Source organism: Chelonia mydas, chromosome 4, assembly GCF_015237465.2.
Source record: "Chelonia mydas isolate rCheMyd1 chromosome 4, rCheMyd1.pri.v2, whole genome shotgun sequence".
NCBI lineage: Eukaryota > Metazoa > Chordata > Testudines > Cheloniidae > Chelonia > Chelonia mydas.
The window spans coordinates 137,399,118-137,421,932 of NC_057852.1; the positions used below are offsets into that span (position 1 = coordinate 137,399,118).

A 22,815-nucleotide genomic window follows, 5' to 3' on the forward strand; every position below is an offset into this window, starting at 1 on the left:
GCTATGCATCCGATGAAGTGAGCTGTAGCTCACGAAAGCTCATGCTCAAATAAACTGGTTAGTCTCTAAGGTGCCACAAGTACTCCTTTTCTTTTTACTTAAAACATAGTTACTTAGTGGTCCTGAGACTACAGAGTAAGTGGAACATTTGAAAAACGAATGTATTGACAACATGTTGTCTTGATTCATGTCCCAAGGTTAGAATTGACAACATACTTCCCCCCCATGTAGATTTACATCATTGAAGATGTTCCTATAAACAACATGCTGAAGGTCCTGTTGTTGTCTTCTACCACCACCTCATTTTATCCAGATCCCATGTGCGGACCAGATTAATTTTGTGAACAAGAATGTTTTCCTGGAACTTCATGGAGTTCAAAAGAATTCAGCAGTAAAGTAACAGCCAAATTGGCTTCAGTTTTAAAATGTTGGTGAACCTGTTCCACTTCTGAGTGCTCTGAAGTACATAGATGGACTTGGGATTTCTGTGCTATCCTGAAATAAAGCATGATTAACTAGGCAAACTCAATCTACCTTTTTTACTGATGTAAAGAATGTTCATAGGTATTGGGAAAGTCCTTTATAACGGGTGGTGGGTTGATGTCTGGCAAGAACTCATTTTTCTCCTCATTCCAAAAAGATGGTGGTGATATGATGTTATCCTTTCAGCACCCCTCTCCTGTTTTTTGTCCCAGGAAACTTCTCCTTACCTTTAACTTGTTCTGATACAATAACAAAATAGATCACCAAAGCTTTTTCTAGGCCAAATTCACACCTTGAGAAAAGGAGGTACAAGCCATTGATGCCAGTTACCAGGTGCAACTGCTTAAACCACGTCTAAACGTGACCCTCTGACTTCCCCTGTTAACACTGCGTTGTGATGCTTTGACTTACCTTTTTTTTCTTAATCTTTTTTTTTTTTTTTTTAAATTTACCAACAGTGGTGGACTTGCCTGTGAAAGAACTGTGGGTAAATTCCTCCACTACCATTCAAAATACTCTCCAGCGATACGGAATCCAGCACCTGCATGTTAGATATGTACAGCTGGGCTGCACATGTGCCAGTTGCTAGAAGGGGAGCTACTGGAGGGGACTAAGGGAGGATCCACAGCACAGCTGAAAGGCACTGGTTTTTATAGTACATAAATTAAAATTGGAAGGGATGGGGAGGAAAGAGGGTGAGAGGTTTGTCTTGCGGTTCTTTTAGAGTTATGCTTTTGTTGTTATTGCATCTATAATATGCAGGTTCCTTTATCTGTTTCCATAAAATTAGCTTGTAAATTTGAAATGGAAAAAAGTTAGTAATAGGAACCAGGCTATCTTTGCCAATCATGGAACATTACTAGATTCAAAGAAATGTAGTTAAAGGCATTATTCCCACTAATGTGTTTTATAGCCGAGTGCCACATGTAGAAGGGTTATAAAATTTTTACTGTAGAGAAGTCCAAGGAGATGCTAATTTTTTCGTTGCATTTTCTGTGAAAGCTGCTGTTGTTTTTTGTCGACAGTGGTGGTGTAGTCGGGTTGGTCCCAGAATATTAGAGAGACATGGCGGGAGAGGTAATACCTTTTCTTGGACCAACTTCTGTTGATGAGAGAGACCTGCTTTTGAGCGATATAGAGTTCTTCTGCTGAAGAAATATTCCCATTGACTTCAGTAGGGCCAGGATTTAACCCATGAAGACAAAAGCACATAGGTGCTGAATGATTGGCCCAAGATGTCAGAGTGAGCCAGTGATAGAATTAGAATTGAGAATTAGTGGGGGAAGCAAAAGTGGATGGGAATCTGGGAGGCAGTGACCATGAGTTGGTTGAGTTCAGGATCCTGACACAGGGAAGAAAGGTAAGCAGCAGAATACGGACCCTGGACTTCAGGAAAGCAGACTTCGACTCCCTCAGGTAACTGATGGGTAGGATCCCCTGGGGGAATAACATGAAGGGGAAAGGAGTCCAGGAGAGCTGGCTGTATTTCAAGGAATCCCTATTGAGGTTACAGGGACAAACCATCCCGATGTGTCGAAAGAATAGTAAATATGGCAGGCGACCAGCTTGGCTTAGTGGTGAAATCCTTGTGGATCTTAAACATAAAAAAGAAGCTTACAAGAAGTGGAAGGTTGGACAGATGACCAGGGAAGAGTATAAAAATATTGCTTGGGCATGTAGGAATGAAATCAGGAGGGCCAAATCACACCTGGAGCTGCAGCTAGCAAGAGATGTTAAGAGTAACAAGAAGGGTTTCTTCAGGTATTGTTGGCAACAAGAAGAAAGCCAAGGAAAGTGTGGGCCCCTTACTGAATGAGGGAGGCAACCTAGTGACAGAGGATGTGGAAAAAGCTAATGTACTCAATGCTTTTTTTTGCCTCTGTCTTCACGAACAAGGTCAGCTACTAGACTGCTGCGCTGGGCATCACAGCATGGGGAGTAGGTGGCCAGCCCTCTGTGGAGAAAGAGGTGGTTAGGGACTATTAAGAAAAGCTGGACGTGCACAAGTCCATGGGGCCGGACGCGTTGCATCCGAGAGTGCTAAAGGAATTAGTGGCTGTGATTGCAGAGCCATTGGCCATTATCTTTGAAAACTCATGGCAATCGGGGGAAGTCCCGGATGACTGGAAAAAGGCTAATGTAGTGCCAATCTTTAAAAAAGGGAAGGAGGAGGATCCTGAGAACTATAGGCCAGTCAGTCTCACCTCAGTCCCCGGAAAAATCATGGAGCAGGTCCTCAAGGAATCAATCCTGAAGCACTTAGAGGAGAGGAAAGTGATCAGGAACAGTCAGCATGGATTCACCAAGGGAAGGTCATGCCTGACTAATCTAATTGCCTTCTATGATGAGATTACTGGTTCTGTGGATGAAGGGAAAGCAGTGGATGTATTGTTTCTTGACTTTAGCAAAGCTTTTGACACGGTCTCCCACAGTATTCTTGTCAGCAAGTTAAAGAAGTATGGGTTGGATGAATGCACTATAAGGTGGGTAGAAAGTTGGCTAGATTGTCGGGCTCAACGGGTAGTGATCAATGGCTCCGTGTCTAGTTGGTAGCTGGTATCAAGTGGAGTGCCCCAAGGTTCGGTCCTGGGGCCAGTTTTGTTCAATATCTTCATAAATGATCTGGAGGATGGTGTGGATTGCACTCTCAGCAAATTTGCGGATGATACTAAACTAGGAGGAGTGGTAGATACGCTGGAGGGCAGGGATAGGATACAGAGGGACCTAGACAAATTGGAGGATTGGGCCAAAAGAAATCTGATGAGGTTCAACAAGGACAAGTGCAGAGTCCTGCACTTAGGACGGAAGAACCCAAGGCACCGCTACAGACTAGGGACCGAATGGCTAGGCATCAGTTCCGCGGAAAAGGACCTAGGGGTTACAGTGGACGAGGAAGCTGGATATGGGTCAACAGTGTGCCCTTGTTGCCAAGAAGGCCAATGGCATTTTGGGATGTATAAGTAGGGGCATAGCGAGCAGATTGAGGGACGTGATTGTTCCCCTCTATTCGACGTTGGTGAGGCCTCATCTGGAGTACCGTGTCCAGTTTCGGGCCCCGCACTACAAGAAGGATGTGGATAAATTGGAGAGAGTCCAGCGAAGAGCAACAAAAATGATTAGGGGTCTGGAACACATGAGTTATGAGGAGAGGCTGAGGGAACTGGGATGGTTTAGTCTGCAGAAGAGAAGAATGAGGGGGGATTTGATAGCTGCTTTCAACTACCTGAGGTGGTTCCAAAGAGGATGGTTCTAGACTATTCTCAGTGGTAGAAGATGACAGGACAAGGAGTAATGGTCTCAAGTTGCAGTGGGGGAGGTTTAGGTTGGATATTAGGAAAAACTTTTTCACTATGAGGGTGGTGAAACACTGGAATGCATTACCTAGGGAGGTGGTAGAATCTCCTTCCTTAGAAGTTTCTAAGGTCAGGCTTGGCAAAGCCCTGGCTGGGATGATTTAATTGGGGATTGGTCCTGCTTTGAGCAGGGGGTTGGACTAGATGACCTCCTGAGGTCCCTTCCAACCCTGATATTCTATGATAGAGTGGGAAATAGACCCCTCATCTTCCAAACTCCAGTCCCTGTGCTGACTACTAGGTAACAAGGCCTTGCATCCCACTAAGTAATGCTAATCTGTATTTAATCCTATAGATTTGGAAGTTAAAGTCAAATTAAGAAGACCAAAATAAATGATAGAGACAAGGTGGGTGAATTTCTTTTATTGGACCAACTTCTGCTGGTGAGAGAGACAAGCTCTGCGTAGCTTGGAAGCTCTGTATAGCTTGGAAGCTTGTCTCTTTCACCAGCATAAGTTTGAGGTCCTTGGGTGAAAGGTGCTATGTAAATGCCAAGTATTATTAACTGTAGCATGATTATACAGCTCATGAGGTGTCTGCCACTTATAAAGGACACTTTGAAAGATAGGGTCTCCTTGAGGAACTTCGTCTATCTCAGGCAAGTACGATACACAAGATGAGCAGTTCAATGCGAGATGGTGTAGTGATCATTGAGGGATCAGTATAGTGGAAGACTTCATGAATGTGGCTTTTAAGGAAGGAAGGTGTTTAGTGTTTGGGAGATTAAAACCTACATAGGTGCTGGAACTAGAGGTGCTGGGAGTGCGGCTGCACCCCCTGGCTTGAAGTGGTTTCCATTATATACAGGGTTTATGGTTTAGTTGAATGGCTCTCAGCACCCCCACTATACAAATGATTCCAGCATCCTGAGGGGGCAGTGTAAGATTCTGAACCATTTGAGTTAATCTTGGAAGTGTGCATGCAGGGGGTGCAAAAAATCCAAAATTTACATTTTTCATTTCATATATTGTCCACTGAAGATTTTCTTCAATAGCACCAAACATGATACTGTTTTGATGATCAAATTAGGGTTTAAATTTAATTATTTAAATCTAAACCATAGTCTGAGCTTTACAAATGTGAAAAACAAAACAGAAAACCACACCACAACTGAAACGAATTCGTCTTTCATATATTCTTTTTAAATGCAGATTTTTTTTTCTTGTGAAATGTAAGTTTTGAAAAATGCTTCCAGGCTGAGTTCCTGCCCTGTATACCATATTCTACCATGAAGGGATTGTATTGCTGATTTATAAATGCTTTAAGATGATGTCATTGAATTCAAGTGAAATTCGACAGAAAACCAGTCTCCATTGGGTTCAGATGGTTAAATAGTGTCCACAGTCAGGCTACTGCAGTACATCAACCATTGATATACAGTCAAAACCAAAGTGAATAAGTGATTTGAACCCTTTTTGGGGCACACATATCAGCCAAAATTTTCAAAACCAGTGCCCCAGAATGATGTTTCTTAATCCCTAATATGAACAGCCTTTCAAAAGTGCTGAGCACTCAACATAAGAATGGCCATACTGGGTCAGACCAATGGTCCATCTAGCCCAGTATCCTGTCTTCTGACAGTGGCCAATGTCAGGAGCTTCAGAGGGAATGAACAGAGCAGGACAACTCTCAAGTGATGCAGCTTCTGGCAGTCAGAGGCTAGAGTTGTGTCCCTGACCATTTTGGCTAGTAGACATTGATGGACCTATCCTCCATGAATTTATCTAATTCTTTTTTGAACCAGGTTATACTTTTGGCCTTCACAACATCACCTGGCAATGAGTTCCACAGGCTGACTACGTTGTGTGAAGAACTACTTGCTTTTGTGTCTTTAAAACATGGTGCCACTCACAAATACCATTGAAGCCATTTGGGGGCTAAAAGTACTCAGGAGATTTGAAAACCAGACTACTTTTATTTACATGCTGAAAGATTAGTTAGGAAAATAGCTAGATACGCAGGTTTGAAAATGTGTGCGTTCACCTATAAAGGACCTAGCACACTATTGGCATTACAAAAATGATACGGCTTTATTGTACATATTGGTCACAAACTGGGAGGGTGCAACATATCCAAGCTAGTACTGCTCTTTGCTATGAAGACTGACTATACCAAGTTCTAAATGCTTAATCTTGGGCTGTCACAGCTTAACCCAAACCCTACTTCATCATTAGTTCTGTACAGGCAATGAATAATAACTACATTAAAAAAAAAAAAACTTGGTAAGTGATACAGTAATATCTGTAGTTAGTGAATGCAATATGTGTTCAATTTGTAGAGATTTATTTCTTTTATGCATGGTCATGTTCTCATGAGTTTTAAGCTGTTTTTATGAAATAGAAATGCATATAATACTTTGTTCAAACTGTTTTATTGTTCTTATTTTATCTTTTAAATAGCACTGGCAGGAAACAGCCGAGTTTGACTAGACAACCAAAAGGGCAAAAACACATTATGCTTCAGTGCCCCAAAATGGCGTTTCTTAATTCCTATTAAGGCCCCTTAGCTTGCAAAAGTGCAGAGCACTCACAAATACCATGGAAGTCATGTGGGATCTGAAAGTACTCAGGAGACTTGAAAATCAGGCTATTTTATTTAGATACCTAAATTTAGAAGAGTTAGAAGTAATACCAAGGATTGAAATGGCTGCATATAATGCTTTTTTGAAGTAAACAATTAAAAAAAGGCCAACATAGCATCATGTGTTTAGGCTGTGACTGATTTCTTGTTTTAGCAAAAATGGAGGTATTGGCAAGATCATTGGCTAGAATACTTACGAGATAGGATCTTGCTCATTGTTAGCAAACCAATAGGATCGCAGTATTTTTAATTCTATCAGTGTATACCGCATTTGTAATTGTATTATTCTCATGACAGTCTGGATTATTTGAGGTGGGACTAGAGGGGGATTTAACTTGATGCTTTAGAGCTGTAAAATAGATTGGATTCTGCCCAGGGTCTGGTCTGATCTGGTTTATATTTTGTATATTCCTCTCATATTTTAATGCTCCACAAGACTAAATATCAGGAGTGAAACCCTGGCTCCATTGAAATTAATGGCAAAATTCTCACTGGCTTCAATGGAGCCAGGCTTTCAACCCAGATGAAAGAAACTTTTCATGTTGAGGTTTTGGTAGAAGGTTTCAGTCACATTGTAGATAGTACAAGTTCTGATATTTTAATTGAAATGTTTGTGACTTGAAAAGGAAAGTAACTTCTCATCGAGATAAGAAAATAAATCAGATATATAATAGTCCTTTTAAAATCTCTTCAGGGTTAAAGTGTTAACTTTTCAGGACTGGAACCATGTTGTCTTGTCTTGTACTTATGAAGACCCATGCACACCTATGGCATTGCCAAAATAATTAAAAAATACAATTCTCTATATAGTTTACATATTAGCCTGTAGAGGGCAGAGCATGTTCAGTAAATAACTGGCATTTACATTGTAATTCTTAATGAGAATTATTGAAACTTGTGGATAGAGGGTGAACTGTACATGTATTTTTAATGTGAATAGCTCCAATTAAATTCTTCCACAAGTGTTAAAAGTTAGGTGAGGAGAAATTATGATAAATTTGAAGTGAATTTACAAGGGCAATTTGAGTTAATTTCAAGTCTTGGGTTATCCACATGTATTCACAATGTTGCATAATTTAAAAATACCTTAATATTTGAAGTACAAATGATATACTCAATTACAAATTTAGGGGAAAAGTTTCTCTTAGAAACATCCTTTGATATAGTGGACAGTTGTCCAGAATGTTGAGTGAACAAATACATTCTTTGTTTTCTGAAAGTCTAATTGACTGGATAGTTTGGAGAGACCATGGGTTTGTGCGGGGTAATGCAGTTTTTATTATGAATGCTCTACCATTTTTCCTCCCAGTGTTCCTTCTCAGAAAGCGCAACTATTTAAACTTTCATAATGATTGCTTAGAAAATAGGTCTAACAAGATATTTTAACTTTAATTTAGAAATCTTAGTGGATTTTAAGTGAAAAGAAATGAGCCAAACAAAAGTTAAATGCTCTCAGCTTCTTCTACCTGAGAATTTTTTAATGAAAAAACATGATATGCCACTAAACATCCCTTGTAGTCAGCCTGCTTGGATAAGGAGATACTCCTTATTTCCCTCATATTAGTTTTCTTCCTCTGTGTTTTTAATTCATTTTTTCCAATTTATGGCTATTGTAGCAATTACAGAATGCATCCGATGAAGTGAGCTGTAGCTCACGAAAGCTTATGCTCAAATAAATTTGTTAGCCTCTAAGGTGCCACAAGTCCTCCTTTTCTAATTACAAAATAGTTATTGTTACCAAAAGTTTGTCGTGCCTAAAGAGAAGTGCGAGGTTTATTGTTACCATGGTTGTCATCTCCTTCGTATACAATATTTTTTTTACCTCAAATAGGCATAATACAAAATCTGAGTTATAAACCTCTTTCGTAGATTCATAGAGTTGAAGGCCAGAAGGGACTATTAGATAATTGAGTACGACCTCCTGCATAACACAGGCCATTGTTTCACCTACTCACCCCTCTACTGAGCCCCCAGTAACTTGTTTGGCTAACACTTATCTTGTAGCTCACGAAAGCTTATGCTTTAATAAATTTGTTAGTCTCTAAGGTGCCACAAGTACTCCTTTTCTTTTTACGGATACAGACTAACATGGCTGGTACTCTGAAACTTATCTTCCAGAAAGACATCCAGTTTTGATGTGAAGACACTAAGAAGTGGATTGACACACAGCTGAAGCTTGCATTTGACATCATATGATTTGAGGCTAAAGGCACTGAGAATGAGTCCAATTAGCAAAAGAATATGCATAAACAGTCTGGGGTGCAGACTTAGAGAGGACATAACTGTTCTCAAGTACTTGTAAAAGGTTGTTACAAGGAGGAGGGAGAAAAATTATTCTCCTTAACCCCTGAGGCTAGGGCAAGTTGCAATGGGCTTAAATTGTGGCAAGGGTAGTTAAGCACTGGAACAAATTGCCCAGGGAGGTTGTGGAATCTCCATCATTGGAGATTTTTAAGAGCAGGTTAGACAAACACCTATCAGGGATCATCTAGATAGTACTTAGTCCTGCCAGGGGACTGGACTAGATGCTCTCTCAAGGTCCTTCCAGTCCTATGATTCAGTGCACCTAGGGCACTAGGAGCTGTTAATGGGCTTGACATTGGGAAAGTGCCTCAGCTGGGCAATTCATGGAGCTGATGAACCGCTAATGCAGAGGTGAGGGAAAGACATTAACAAGGTTGTACCAGGAGCCATTAGTGAGTATATATCCTGCAACATTTTTAATTCTTATGATGTGAGGCCAGAAGAGATCATCATCCATCCCTTTGGCTAAATTTCACAGTAGCTTGCAGATTGCTTTGGTGTGGCTGAAGACCAGCTATGGAACCTGTTCTCGGATCATCACATATGATCTCTGACACAAAATCTAGACTCTGTGGGAACTTTTGATTAACTATGCTGAAGGAGGTCTGCCTCCCAGAACTTACATGCCTACTTATCAAACTTGTAGACTGCCTTGGGGAAAGGCCAGAAAATATCTCATGCATTTTGTGCATGACTTTACTTCTCAAGGCATCATCCTTGAATAGTTCTCATATCCAGACATATCTTTCTCTGTTCCAGGGTAATCAGGACTGTCCAAGAGAGGCATGCAAAATGTTGTCTTCAGCTGGTTTCTCAGACTTTTTTTTTTTAAGAACAAAACCAGACTGACAAATGGAAACAAAAACAGGATCTTGAAAGGAAACTTATCTTGAAGTCCTAGACAAGGCACACAGAGGGCGTTCGAAGCATAGCAGCTTTGAAGATCTGAGAAAAGGAAGCTTTAAAAAAAAAAACAAAAAAACCAGTAGTGGCCAAGATATGAGCAAAACTTAACTGAATAGCAAAACATTTTTTGAGGGTTGGAGTAGTTTATCGAAATAACCACAGGGCAAAGACCTGGGAACTGCCGAGTTCTAAATCTAGTTTTGTCACAGACTCGCATTGTGCCCTTGGGTGAGTCACTCAACCTCTGTGCCTTCATACACCCAATTTACAAGAGGAGACATCTACATAGCTTACAGTAGAAACGCAGAGTTAAAAACATCTTGGGAGTAGTAGGTTGTTCATAACTCTGAACAAAACATTATGGTTGTTCTTTCAAAAGTTTACAACTGAACACTGACTTAATACAGCTTTGAACCTTTACTATGTAGTAGAAAAACACAGCTTTTAATCATCTTAATCTAAATGAAACAAGCACAGAAACAGTTGCCTTACCTTGTCAAATCGTTTTATTAAACTTTTCCTTTATTTTTTTTAGTAGTTTACCTTTAACACAATACTGGACTGTATTTGCTTCTTTTGGTCTCTGCTACTGCCTGATTGCATTCTTCTGGTTCCAAATGAAGTGTGTGGTTGACTGGTTCATAACTCTGAGTTTGTACTGTAGTATTTTTTTTAAAGCATATGCAGTGCTGCCCAAAGGCCCTAGGCAGGATTGGGTCCTATTGTACTAGGCAGCCTACAAACATATACAAAGATGCAATCCCTGCCCTGAAGAAGCATCTTTCAACCTTCTGACAGGGCTGTTGCAAGGAATTTTTTTTTTTTGTAAATTGCCATAAACTTCCGAATAGTGGTAACTTTAATGGAAAAGCCGTAAGTTGTACTAACAATCCTAAAGAAAGATGATTGAGGCAAGAGTTATTCTTACCAGTGTGGGCTGGCACATACCACTTCCAGTGGAACTGCCTAAAGGCTCTGAATGTTAAGGTTTAAGGATTTCAGTCTCAGGAGCACTGCTCCAAGACTTGGGAGTCTCTTCTAATACTAACTTAGGAGAAATAAATTGCTTTGGTCATACTTTGGCTGCCTGCTGCTAAGTTTCAGTGTCTAGGTGTAGTGACCGTGTAATATGAGTGTTTAGACCACAGCAAGACTTAAATTAAGGATTGTAGAAAGGAGGCAGTGTGTTTCCTCAGTAGTCTTTTAAAGAGAGAGTTTCAGCCTTTGAATTGAGATTTTACTCTACTGCTCTCAATCTCTGGAAAACAAACCTCCTGTGTGGATCTTTTCTTTTTAACGGTTCTAATAAAAAAGGCTTTTACATTTGTCCCATCAGGAGCACATTTAAACACAGAATTACTTACAAGGCTATTGATAGTCCCTTATGGAGAAGAAAGCGCTTAACCCATCCTTGCTTCTCCGTCTATTACATAAGAACAGCCATAATTGGTCAGATCAATTGTCCATTTAGCTCAGTATCCTGTCTTCCGACTGTGGTGCCCCAGGGGGAATGAACAGAACAGGTAATCATCAAGTGATCCATCCTGTCATCCATTACCAGCTTCTGACAAACAGAGGCTAGGGACACCATCCCTAACCATCCTGGCTAATAGCCATTGATGGACCTGTCCTCCATGAATTTATTTAGTTCTTTTTTGAACTTTGTTATAGTTTTGATCTTCACTACATCCTCTGGCAAAGAGTTCCACAGGTTGACTGTGCGTTGTGTGAAGAAGAACTTCCTTTAGTTTGTTTTAGACCTGCTGCCTTTTAATTTCATTTGGTGACCCCTAGATCTTGTGTCATGAGAAGGAGTAAATAACACTTATTTACTTTCTCCACACCAGTTATGACTTTATAGACCTCTATCATATCCCCCTTTAGTTGTCTCTTTTCCAAGCTGAAATGTCCCAGTTTTATTAATCTTTCCTAGTACGGAAGCTGTTCCATACCCCTGTTCTGGCACAAGTTAACCATTTTTGGATGGGAAAGGAATCATTGAACTGGTTACCATTTTTTTTGCTGAGATTATCTAGTTGCTCTTATTATTTTTATGTATTGCTCCTTCTGATGAATTTAACTTTGACTGAGATAGAGGAAAAAAGTATTCTCACATATGCCTTGCGCCATAATTAAATCTCAGCAAAGACACTGTGCATTTTTGCATGCTCTGTGTTCTCTGAAAAGACCGTACTAACAACTGCAGAGTAAACAGTGCTGCAGGGAGCAGGAGACTTCATCAGCTGTTTATGCTCAGAAACATCTTTGATTATGAACTTCGAAATTGTTAGTGGTGATTAATGTTCATAAGCAGTTATTTAACTGAGCACGCTACTATTTTGCTTTGGGTAATAAGGCAACAACGAGACGTTTTGGGATTAAAAAAAAAAATCAAATCTGAATATTGACATTGTGAGGATATTTTTCTCCAGCAACCAAATTCTATTCCTGTTAAATCGTACGTCTGAGAAACCTGACAAAGCATTGCATCAACTACTGTTTCGGGTCTGCTCTTTTATGCAGTAAACTCATTCTAATTCTCCGCGCCTCTGTTCCTTCTGCATATGTATGATAAACACAATTACATAACATTAGCCTGGTTACTTCTGATACACACGTGCAGGTGGCTTGTTCTTGGGGTCAGATCATCAGTGGGTATAAATCTCCATCGCTTCTTTGAAAAAGGACTCATTTTTTAAAACCTGTTTTTCTTTAAGCCTCGTTCGACATTTACCTATAGTACTTGACTGCTTCTCTTAGCTGAGAGTTAGTTTATCATTTTAGCATAGGATATGTTCTCTGTGGACTACAGCTAGGGCAGGTGTCGGCAACCTATGGCACGCGTGCCAAAGGCGGCATGCAAGCTGATTTTCAGGGGCACTCACACTGCCCAAGTCCTGGCCACCGCTCCAGGGGGCTCTGCATTTTAATTTCATTTTAAATGAAGCTTCTTAAACATTTTAAAAATGTTTTTACTGTACATACAACAATAGTTTAGTTATATATTATAGACTTCTAGAAAGAGACCTTCTAAAAACATTAAAATATATGACTGGCACGCGAAACCGTAAATTAGAGTGAATAAATGAAGACTCAGAACACCACTTCTGAAAGTTTGCCGACCCCTGAGCTAGTATCTGAGTGAGTCTCACTAGAATCAATCTCTCTACATACTGTTTTATAGTAAGTGTCCCAGAGAACAGGTGAGCAGTATTCAGTGATTATAAAGAGCTTTAAATGTTCATAACCCTGAACTAACCTAAACTAGTTAATCCTTATAACACCCTATGAGGATATATGTAGTAGTAACTATATTTTATACACGGGTAAGATGAGGCAGAGGGAGGTTAAAAAACTTGCCCAGGGGTACGAAGGATGTCAGTAACAGAGCTGAGAAAAGAACTCAAGATTCCTGGTTGTCCGTTCCATGCTTGATCCAGGTTTCAGAGCAGCAGCCGTAAAAAGAAAAGGAGTACTTGTGGCACCTTAGAGACTACAGCTTACGTGCTAATAAATTTGTTAGTCTCTAAGGTGCCACAAGTCCTCCTTTTCTTTTTATGCTTGATCCGGAAAGTCTACATGAACAGTGCACATTTATTATACCATACTGAGTACGGTATTTGCAGTTGCTTGTATTGAATCAGCGTCACAATCTCGATTTCAGCAATGGGGTGGGCGAGGGTGTGGTGATCACGGTACTGGGGAGAGGAGAGTGGGAATTTGCAGGAGAATCTTTCCTTGGTGTTAACATTGAGGTATTGGAGAGTGTTTACTCTTCAGTGATTTAGGGTTTTCAAAATTTTTCTTAAGACCAAGCATCAAGTAAAAATCACGTTCTTGGGCCCCGTTTCCTGCACTGACGGTGAACTTTGTCAGATTTACTTTGGACAAATTGCACTCCATGATAACCAGTTAGTGCTGAGAAAGCAGATAGGCAAAAACTCTTATCGTCCTGACAAGTGATTGGATTTTAGTTGAAACTTAACAGAAGCTGTGTTGATGTGTTGAGTTTACACCTTGCAGTAATAATACACGCTTTGATCTGATCTGAGAGCGATTTTATAACTTTCAAATGGTTCTTTGGCAGAGAGCCAGCCACATTATCATTTTTTATTCACTTTCTTTTTTCTTCCCCTGTAGCTAGTCTGCTTTTTTTAATATTGTTTTAAGGAATATGTATTCCATTCCTAGGGATATTCTTTAAAGTTCTACATCTCAGTCCATTAGAGGGGTCCATAAAACAATCACAGCAGCAAATGTTCAGTAACTAATCAAAACCACTAAAGCTAACCACAACAATACTTCAGTCCTGTTTAAAAAATAAATCGTGCTTTGCTGTGCCATATCTACTATCTCATCAGGAAAGAGCTAATTAGATTCTTTATTTTAAAGTAAACATTGTCAGTTTCATTGAGGGGTGGAAGCAGTGGGAGTGAAGATGACACATGGTTTGCCCTCAGCGCTGGCAAACCAATACAAAAAAATCGGTGTGTTGCTGTTTAAAACTGTTAGTTCCTAAAGTTGCTGATATATTTGAAAAGGAAAACATTGCTAGGGCCTTGTCAGGCAAAGAATAAAGGAATGCATGACCTGACACGTAGCATATCCCTACCCATTGGTTCGTTGTAAGTCCCCCAGGTAGTTACATTTACCTGAAATCTTACTCTTCATGAGAGTTTGATCTGGAAGCTAAAAGTACAAGGCTGGACTCCAGAACTTGAAGACTTGTTTATGAACTGTTAGTTAAGGGTGATCTTTGTGTGTGTGTGTGTGGGGGGGTAACTATCCTTTTCCTTTTACACCTTCACTGAGAATTTAGCACTACCCCACACTGCTCTGCTCTGGCTGGGAGATGTCACCTGTAAGTGTTTGTGGACATGGCGAAATAGCCAAGAATGGCAATTGCAGAATAGCTGTCCACTTTGGAAGTGATTTAAGCCAAGCTGCGAAAAGGAAATTAGTGCGGAATAAGTGTGCCCATCTTGGGATTTAATGAGGAATAGCTCTTGTGCTTTAAATTCACACCCAAGCTTGTTTCGCAATAGCTTTCCAGTGTGGACAAGCACGGAGAATGGGAAGATCGCTTATTTTCCTTGTCTTTTCAATCTGTGGTCTCTCTCAACCTACCAAGGAGGAGGATTGTTAGTGTCAGTTGTGTGAGTGTTTTTTAGTTTAGCTGGACACTTTCCAACTGAGCAGAAATCTCCAACCTGTTTCAAACCATAGACCAGTGACTAGCCATCTGATGGTGAACACATTTAGGTCATCAGTGACCTGGTTTTGATCCTGCTACCTAGGGGTGGTAGGCTCTGTATCCCATTACCCGAGCCATCCAGTTCCCACCTCCCCCAACAGGTGCTCTTTTTAGAAGGGCTGTCGTTTGCCTGATCAGGTCAGTTGCGCAGCTGTTGGTATGCACAAATGAAATTGGCCTGCCCCTGCACTAGCCTTGTGAGCAGATGAAAATGACTGTGCTTAAAGGGAATTTAAACTACGTGGATTGTTAAATTTAATGTGCGTTGTGAACAGACATTTGTTTCTTAACCTCCCTCTTTTTTACTGTCACATTAAGCAGAGAGTACAGAGATGGATAGTTCTGTGTAATAGAGGCAGTTCTACAGAATAATAGAAAAATGTACTTGCTTTCATGTAAACCACACCAAAAGGAAAGGGTTTTTTTGAGGGCCCCCCACCTTGGCCCGAGGCCAATTTTCAGAGGTCCTGCTGGAGTGTCGCTTACGCTTTGATGTGGTTTCTAACGTGTGCCTCTTCATTGGGCTCCCTACAGATGCCTTTATGTGAAACAGAACATTAAAATCCAAATGTGCCTCTGATGCAGGTCATTTTTCTTCCTTTATGTGCAAGGTCAAACATACTGTCCAGCCTTCTCCCAGCCAGAGCCCGGGACGGCTGTGTGTTCACACGTGTGCGTGTGTGTATAAGGTGCAGGCAGGAGTGGAGCTCCTTGGCAGTTAAACTCACACTTCTCCATAGCAGCTTCCTCTGGGCCTCTCCCTGCTTTTCTCTCACGCAAGGTGAAACTGAAACCGTGGTGACTTCACCCAAGTTTGCAGAAAATTTGATATTTCTCACTTACAGGTCACTTCAGTACAATTTGTGTCTTGCCAAGATAAAAAAAAAACCCCACAGACACACAAAGCAAATCTTTTTTTTTTTTTTTCTGGCATGTACTTTATAGAGCTCGAGTGTAACATCTAGATTACAGATCTAAGAGAATCTGTTTCTTTTAGCATTGTGAACTAATTCTCAACTTCATTGTTGCGTTTCTGTAAGAACGTCTTTAACATAGCTGAAATGCAAGCTAACATAGCATCAGATCAGCGTTTTAGCAAGACTGAGCACTATAGCAGTACCGGAATGTACTTCAAAGTGATCAGCTATGGCTGTGTTGCTTTCGTTAGGTGTAATGTATGTGGTGGTTTTTGTTTTCTTGGTGTAAGTGAAGGAAGTAAGAGTTAGTCCTTTAGGAAATGTAGCACTGAACAGCGTTTTATTTTTATGATCGGAGACTTGTGTGTAATTCATAAAAACATACAGCTGCTTCTTACGCAAGGAGATGCTCTTAGTCATTATGGGAATCTCTCTAACTGCCTTTCATGGATCTGCAGTGGTAGAATAGAGAATACAAGGAGAAATACTTTTTAATAAAGATGGGCCTGGACTAAACCACATTAAGAACCTCAGAGCTGGGTTTGGATCTGAATTCATTGCTGAAATTCCTTTTTCTCTAGTAGGCTGAATCCAAACAACCTGCACTTCAGGAAAGTTTGGGTTTGAATCTCGGCTTAGAACTTCCAGGTTTGGGAATAATCAGGTCTGGGGGGTTTGCCCCTCCTGTTAGAGAGACATTGTTTGGTTGTAGGATTTTGGTTCAGACCTGTCTAGTGTTCACTAATTAACAAATATACTTTTGCACTTATTAGCAGAAACAAAAATAATTACCTGCACTCTGTCCAAATAAAAGTAAGTCACCTACAAGTGGTGCACTGTGGGAGGGAGTATCACCTGATCTCTGTTCGGAGAGATTTTGGGTAATATGGCCTCTCTTGCTATTAATTCTGTATTTCAGCTTAATATGCTAAAACCTATTGAATACTTTTAAAGCTTAGAGGGTGGAAGTGCAGACTCATTTACCTTCAGCATGCTCACTCCACTGAGTTATTTTTTTCCCCTCTCCCTTGACCAATGTCACTAATTTATTTCCTATACAATTTTTCTTTGAACTGCCCATTTTAGGATCTTTTAAAGACTAACGTTTCATGGGAAATTTTGTATTGGGAGAAAATTTTGCTTATACTCTTTTTAAAAAGGGTAAGAGGGAAAATGATTCTATAAATCTGGGAGATTTTCATAGAAACCTTAGGCTTCAATTTGGTATTATTTACATTCGGTTCACTTTAGGACTTCAAAAAAAAGAAAAGGAGTACTTGTGGCACCTTAGAGACTAACCAATTTATTTGAGCATAAGCTTTCGTGAGCTACAGCTCACTTCATCGGATGCATACTGTGGAAAGTATAGAAGATCTTTTTATGCACACAAAGCATGAAAAAATGGGTGTTTACCACTACAAAAAGTTTTCTGTCCCCCTACCCCACTCTCCTGCTGGTAATAGCTTATCTAAAGTGATCACTCTCCTTACAATGTGTATGATAATCAAGGTGTGCCATTTCCAGCACAAATCCAGGGTTTAACAAGAAAGTCTGAGGAGGGGGGGCGGGGGTAGGAAAAAACAAGGGGAAATAGGTTACCTTGCATAATGACTTAGCCACTCCCAGTCTCTATTCAAGCCTAAGTTAATTGTATCCAATTTGCAAATGAATTCCAATTCAACAGTCTCTCACTGGAGTCTGGTTTTGAAGTTTTTTTGTTGTAATATCGCAACTTTCATGTCTGTAATCGCGTGACCAGAGAGATTGAAGTGTTCTCCGACTGGTTTATGAATTTTATAATTCTTGACATCTGATTTGTGTCCATTTATTCTTTTATGTAGAGACTGTCCAGTTTGACCAATGTACATGACAGAGGGGCATTGCTGGCACATGATGGCATATATCACATTGGTAGATGTGCAGGTGAACGAGCCTCTGATAGTGTGGCTGATGTTATTAGGCCCTGTGATGGTGTCCCCTGAATAGATATGTGGGCACAGTTGGCAACGGGCTTTGTTGCAAGGATAGGTTCCTGGGTTAGTGGTTGTGTTGTGTGGTATGTGGTTGCTGGTGAGTATTCGCTTCAGGTTGGGGGGCTGTCTGTAGGCAAGGACTGGCCTGTCTCCCAAGATTTGTGAGAGTGTTGGGTCATCCTTCAGGATAGGTTGTAGATCCTTAATAATGCGCTGGAGGGGTTTTAGTTGGGGGCTGAAGGTGACGGCTCTGTTATTTTCTTTGTTAGGCCTGTCCTGTAGTAGGTGACTTCAGGGAACTCTTCTGGCTCTATCAATCTGTTTCTTCACTTCCGCAGGTGGGTATTGTGGTTGTAAGAATGCTTGATAGAGATCTTGTAGGTGTTTGTCTCTGTCTGAGGACTTCATTCACTTCAAATGAGTTGCTTTGGCTTGAATCAGAGTATCTGAAAGCAGAAACAAGTCCAGGATTGAACGCTGGAAAGAACAAAAGCATAGTCCCCTTTTTGATTCCTAATCCTTGGTCTATGACGTTGCAATAGGTTTATATAGAGTAGAGCTTCTAGTAGAGTAGAGACTCTGTGCAGAATTTGCCTCTCTGTTTCCCCGTTGTTCATCCTGTTTGAAGTGTCACAATCACCAGGAAGATTTCTCTTGTGCAGTGCTAATGAACAGACTTTTGCCTGGGATAGTCTTGCAAAAATCTGTCCTTGAGCCTCACTTTTAGGTCTCTTTGGAATGGTCTCTGTGCTGTTTGTTGCTCATCTCAGCCCAGTCATTATTTTCTCTTCTCATTGAAGCTTAACCTAATTATTTTTTTCTGCTGCTTTCCAACCACTAGAGGTCAAGATTGTGCTACTGCACAGTACAATAAGTAGCTCCCAGGCATTTAGCATTTAACTCCATCGTTCTGCTTTCTTAGGCAATGATGTCCAGTGCCAACTGTGATTTTTTTTTTTAAATCCTTTGATTTGAACGGTTGCGTTTATCTATTAAGAATGAGTAGATTGTGTTACATGTACGTACATCATAAAAGTATGTTAGTCTCGTGACGTAAAGCAGATCTTGGGGTATTTTGTGCATCAAATATAAAGTGATGTAGCATGTGAATATATGGGCTTCAAAGAGCCTTATCTCTGTAATATGGATAAAATAACCCTATTCTGGGTGCGGCAAATTTCTGCACAACCAGGCTTTAAAAAGGAGCTGACATTAAAGAGACGCTGTCAAAATAAAAATCATACTTTAAAAATACATTCCTTACTTGTTATACTGACACCTTAGATGTTTAAAAGCAAAAATTTTAACCACCCTAATTTATTTTTCACTATTTATATAGTTTGTTTGCTGCTTGATTTTTCCTTCAGTTTGGGCAGTGGCAATAGATTAAATTAATCTTTTGGTTTCTAATCCGGTTCTCTTCCATGTTTCTCACAGTATCACACAGCTGCAATGCCTGGTGTTGCAAACCGTGCAAGAGAAAGTTTACATCTATGCACTCTTTTACAAAATGCATTCATTAAAGCATATGCCTTCAGATTTGGATTTTGGAAACCTTCTGTTCTCTCCCCCCATTGCGGAAACATATATAATCGAAATGTCCCCTTTCCCTTCTAATGGGTCTTGCATTAATGTAGAGTGCCTATCGCTCTTGCTCTCGCTAACAACCGAAACCTTGGTTCTGTAGTCCTCTGTCTCCAAAGTTTGTGTATTGAGTTACTCAGAATAAATAAGAGTGCTCTGTGTATCCCACCCATGCGTGATGTGTTGCCAATGGGATTTTCACTGGTGCAGAGACGCAGTTAAATACATAGGTGTCTGTTGAAATTAAATCTGGCACAGGGAGTCAGTGCAGGTATGAGGTGAATCTGTTTTTGAAAGGGGGAAAACCTACACTTAAAAAAACCCACAAACAAAAACTCTTTTGGGAAGGACATTCTGGAGAGTCCAGTGTATCCCAACAGGGTTTTCATGTTTAGGCAATACTTGATATAGTTCTACTTGTAGCAAGATATCCGTCCACATCTATAGCATCAGCTCTTCTACTGCTGGGCAGGCATTTTTTTTTGTGGCAGATTAAACAGGGCTTTGCAGTTGCGTATAGGACAGCGTAACACCTATGTATAATCCCAGTTTTGAATTTAAGTCCTCTTACAACATACTTTGGCATTTGGGGGCTAAGCAATTTACCTGTCTCTCACAGATACTATGCTCGCTAATAAAAAGAAAATCCACACTCAGTTTCAGGTTAGTAGATGTGTGCTTTTTTTGCACAACATCCTTCCCTAGAAACAAACCTTTGGTTGTAACACTACCTACAGATCAAGATCATAGAATCATATAGCAATTTTCCTGTGAAGGGATCTCTACTGGGTCATCCATTCCAGTACTGAATCCTGGTTATTATCTCACTGAGAGAATTCCAGTTGTGTACCTTTACAGATCATGTAAATTAACAGTGCACAATTACATTCTCCTGGGGTACCACAAAAATGCTTTCAGGAATCTCTGGGGTCCAGATGTGGAGGGCTTTCTGTTAACATGGGTTGAATAGAGGAACATATCCAACAGTTAAGTCAGCCCTTTAATTTATCCTGTGACAGTCACCACATGGCCTGTGGTCTAATATCTCTCCATCGGTGTTATAAATAGATCAATATGGCAGCATGATGGGTTTGGAATTGTGATTTGTGAACGGTCATGATATTGTTTGCATTAATACATAATCACCTGAATGGTTTTGAAATGAGTCTTCTGCTTGTTTGGAATATCTAGGTTAGAAAATATGTTCAATAAATTGTCAGTTCCATCATGTGTGTGTGGGTTTTTGTTTTGTTTTTTGTCTCATATTTGTAGCATTTTCTGAACGATTACATCTTTTCATCCAAACTAATAAATCACTGAATGTCATCAGTAACTTTTAAATCTGCTTTTGTTCTAGGCCCAGCAGCAAAGAAACCTGGATAATATTGTATCTCAGCATCCCAGGATAGGTGGTGGAAAGAAATACAAGAAAGATGTCTGTGCAAGCTCAGATCTGGAGGTGAAAAACACTAGCCCGATGTCTGAACAGGATTCGGGGATCTTGGATGTTGAAGATGAGGATGATGATGAAGAGGTACCCATATAATATAAAAACCAGGAGATTGGATGGCCCAGGGGATTGTAAATGGGACATTTCACATCCCAGTTTGTCAGCTCATATTTGCCCTACATTGGTTCGTATCATGGAAAGATGTTTAGTGGACTATATGAAATGAGTAGTTGGTTCTCAGTATGGTTCATAGTGAACTATGGACGACATCCCAACTGGCAATCTCTGCGGAGAGGACAAAAATTAAAATGAGAACAGAGTGAACTACCCTTTTCTGTACTAGGGATGGTTCCTCCCGTTCTTCACTTATTAGGAATCATAGTCTGATGTCTTACATAGCCATTTAAAATTTGAAAGAAGGAAAAAAGTCCATTAAGCAGATACTGTGGCCTTTGTGGAATTGTGCTTTGATGTATATATTGGCTGACAATGAAAGCACATTTTCTGTGTTCAGAGGCTTAAATAACTTGATTATAAAGATTCTGTCTCATTAAAAACTTGAGCCACATAGTAGAATTTTCAGTGTTTTGGAATCTCTTGCTTCTTTTTTCTACCGATTAGGAGCCAAATTCTCTGCTGGCGTAGCTCCATTTATCTATTGCCAGTAGATAAAATATATTGTGTCATATACAACCTTTCTGGCCCTTGCTCCTGGAATGCATAATCTCCTCCCTTCCTGCTGTTGCCTCCCCACCCCTAAGTCCCTGCTTCCTTTTCACCCAACTTGATGCTTTCTCCCCATGATCATCTTTCTCCATCCTGTCCCTCTTTGGAACCTTACATTTATGTGTTCCCAATTAGTAATTTTAAAAATAAGGAATAAAAGCAAACTTAATTCTTTAAGGTTTGAGCCTTCAGAGTGGTTACAGATTATTTAGTGGAGGACTGCGAATGACCCAGTAAGTGATAAAATTGCAAACTTTATTTACTATAAAGTAGGTAGTTAAGCAAACAGGCATTACAAACTAACCATACACTGCACTGGTACTCATATTCTGAGATGAAATGATGCATTTAGGGGTGATCAGTCCCTAAATGAGGAGAATGGGTATAATCCTTTCTCTAAGGGACCTTTGATGGTGGATGGGCATGCCTAATCTAAAATTAGCCTGCTATCCTTTTTATAATCAGTTATAATATTGCCCCTTAATTAGTTAACATTGAATCCACCTTTTACCATATCTGTATTTCTGTTATCATTATGAAATATTTTCGTTCTCATTGGCTGTTTAACATTAAACATAATCTTAATTAGTATCTGCGTAAATGCAGTACCAATTACTATCAATATAGATAGCATTTTCCAAAACATTAACACTTCAGCTCACACTTGTATAAGCCAGATAGGACCAAAACATGTTTACAACATGACCTGGGGTTTGTTTATCTCCAGCTTGCTTTTAAATCGTCTCACTTCACTTTACTCACGTTTTACCAGGTCTCGCTTGACTATCTGAAGCTTGCTTTTAGGAAATAATTTTTTGGGCCTTCTCACATTTCTATGTAAATATAAGCAAGCATCCTATCTACAGGCAGCCCCTTTTTCTACCTACTGTGCTGCAATCCTTTCATGCCAGCAGCCAGGAAGGAGAACAGAGCGTCAGCCCCTTCATAGCAGTGAGAAGATGGGGTAATACACTGATCTTCAAAGCTGTGGCAAGGCCCTCTGGTTTTTTTTATGTTGCACCAGTACTTGATCCCACAGCAAATTAGAAATTGGGCAGAAGTTAAACATAAGGAGAATGAATAGGGAAGGTACATTTTTAGGAAATAAATACAAACCTGTAAATGTACTCATAATATTTGATTTCCCCCAACCTTTATGTTCTTGAATAGTTGTCTGCATTCCATGCTGCCGTGGAATGTCCACTTGGCTGCAGAACAAGACGTCGGTGCCCTATAGAAAGTGGTTGGTATTGCTGAAGAATTTGAGACTAATGTGCCACAATGC

The 22,815-nt window shown here is 40.1% G+C and overlaps 1 protein-coding gene across 7 annotated transcripts in view; it reads left to right on the plus strand.

Annotated features, from left to right (window-relative positions):
- The window catches only part of EXOC6B (exocyst complex component 6B), a 448,390-nt gene that overhangs the window by 178,547 nt on the left and 247,028 nt on the right, over positions 1-22,815 (plus strand). For all 7 annotated transcript variants that reach the window (XM_037898400.2, XM_037898402.2, XM_037898398.2 and 4 more), the window contains exon 7: positions 20,712-20,888. In XM_037898400.2, the coding sequence (XP_037754328.1) occupies positions 20,712-20,888 (177 nt within the window). The remainder of the gene's footprint in view (positions 1-20,711; positions 20,889-22,815) is intronic.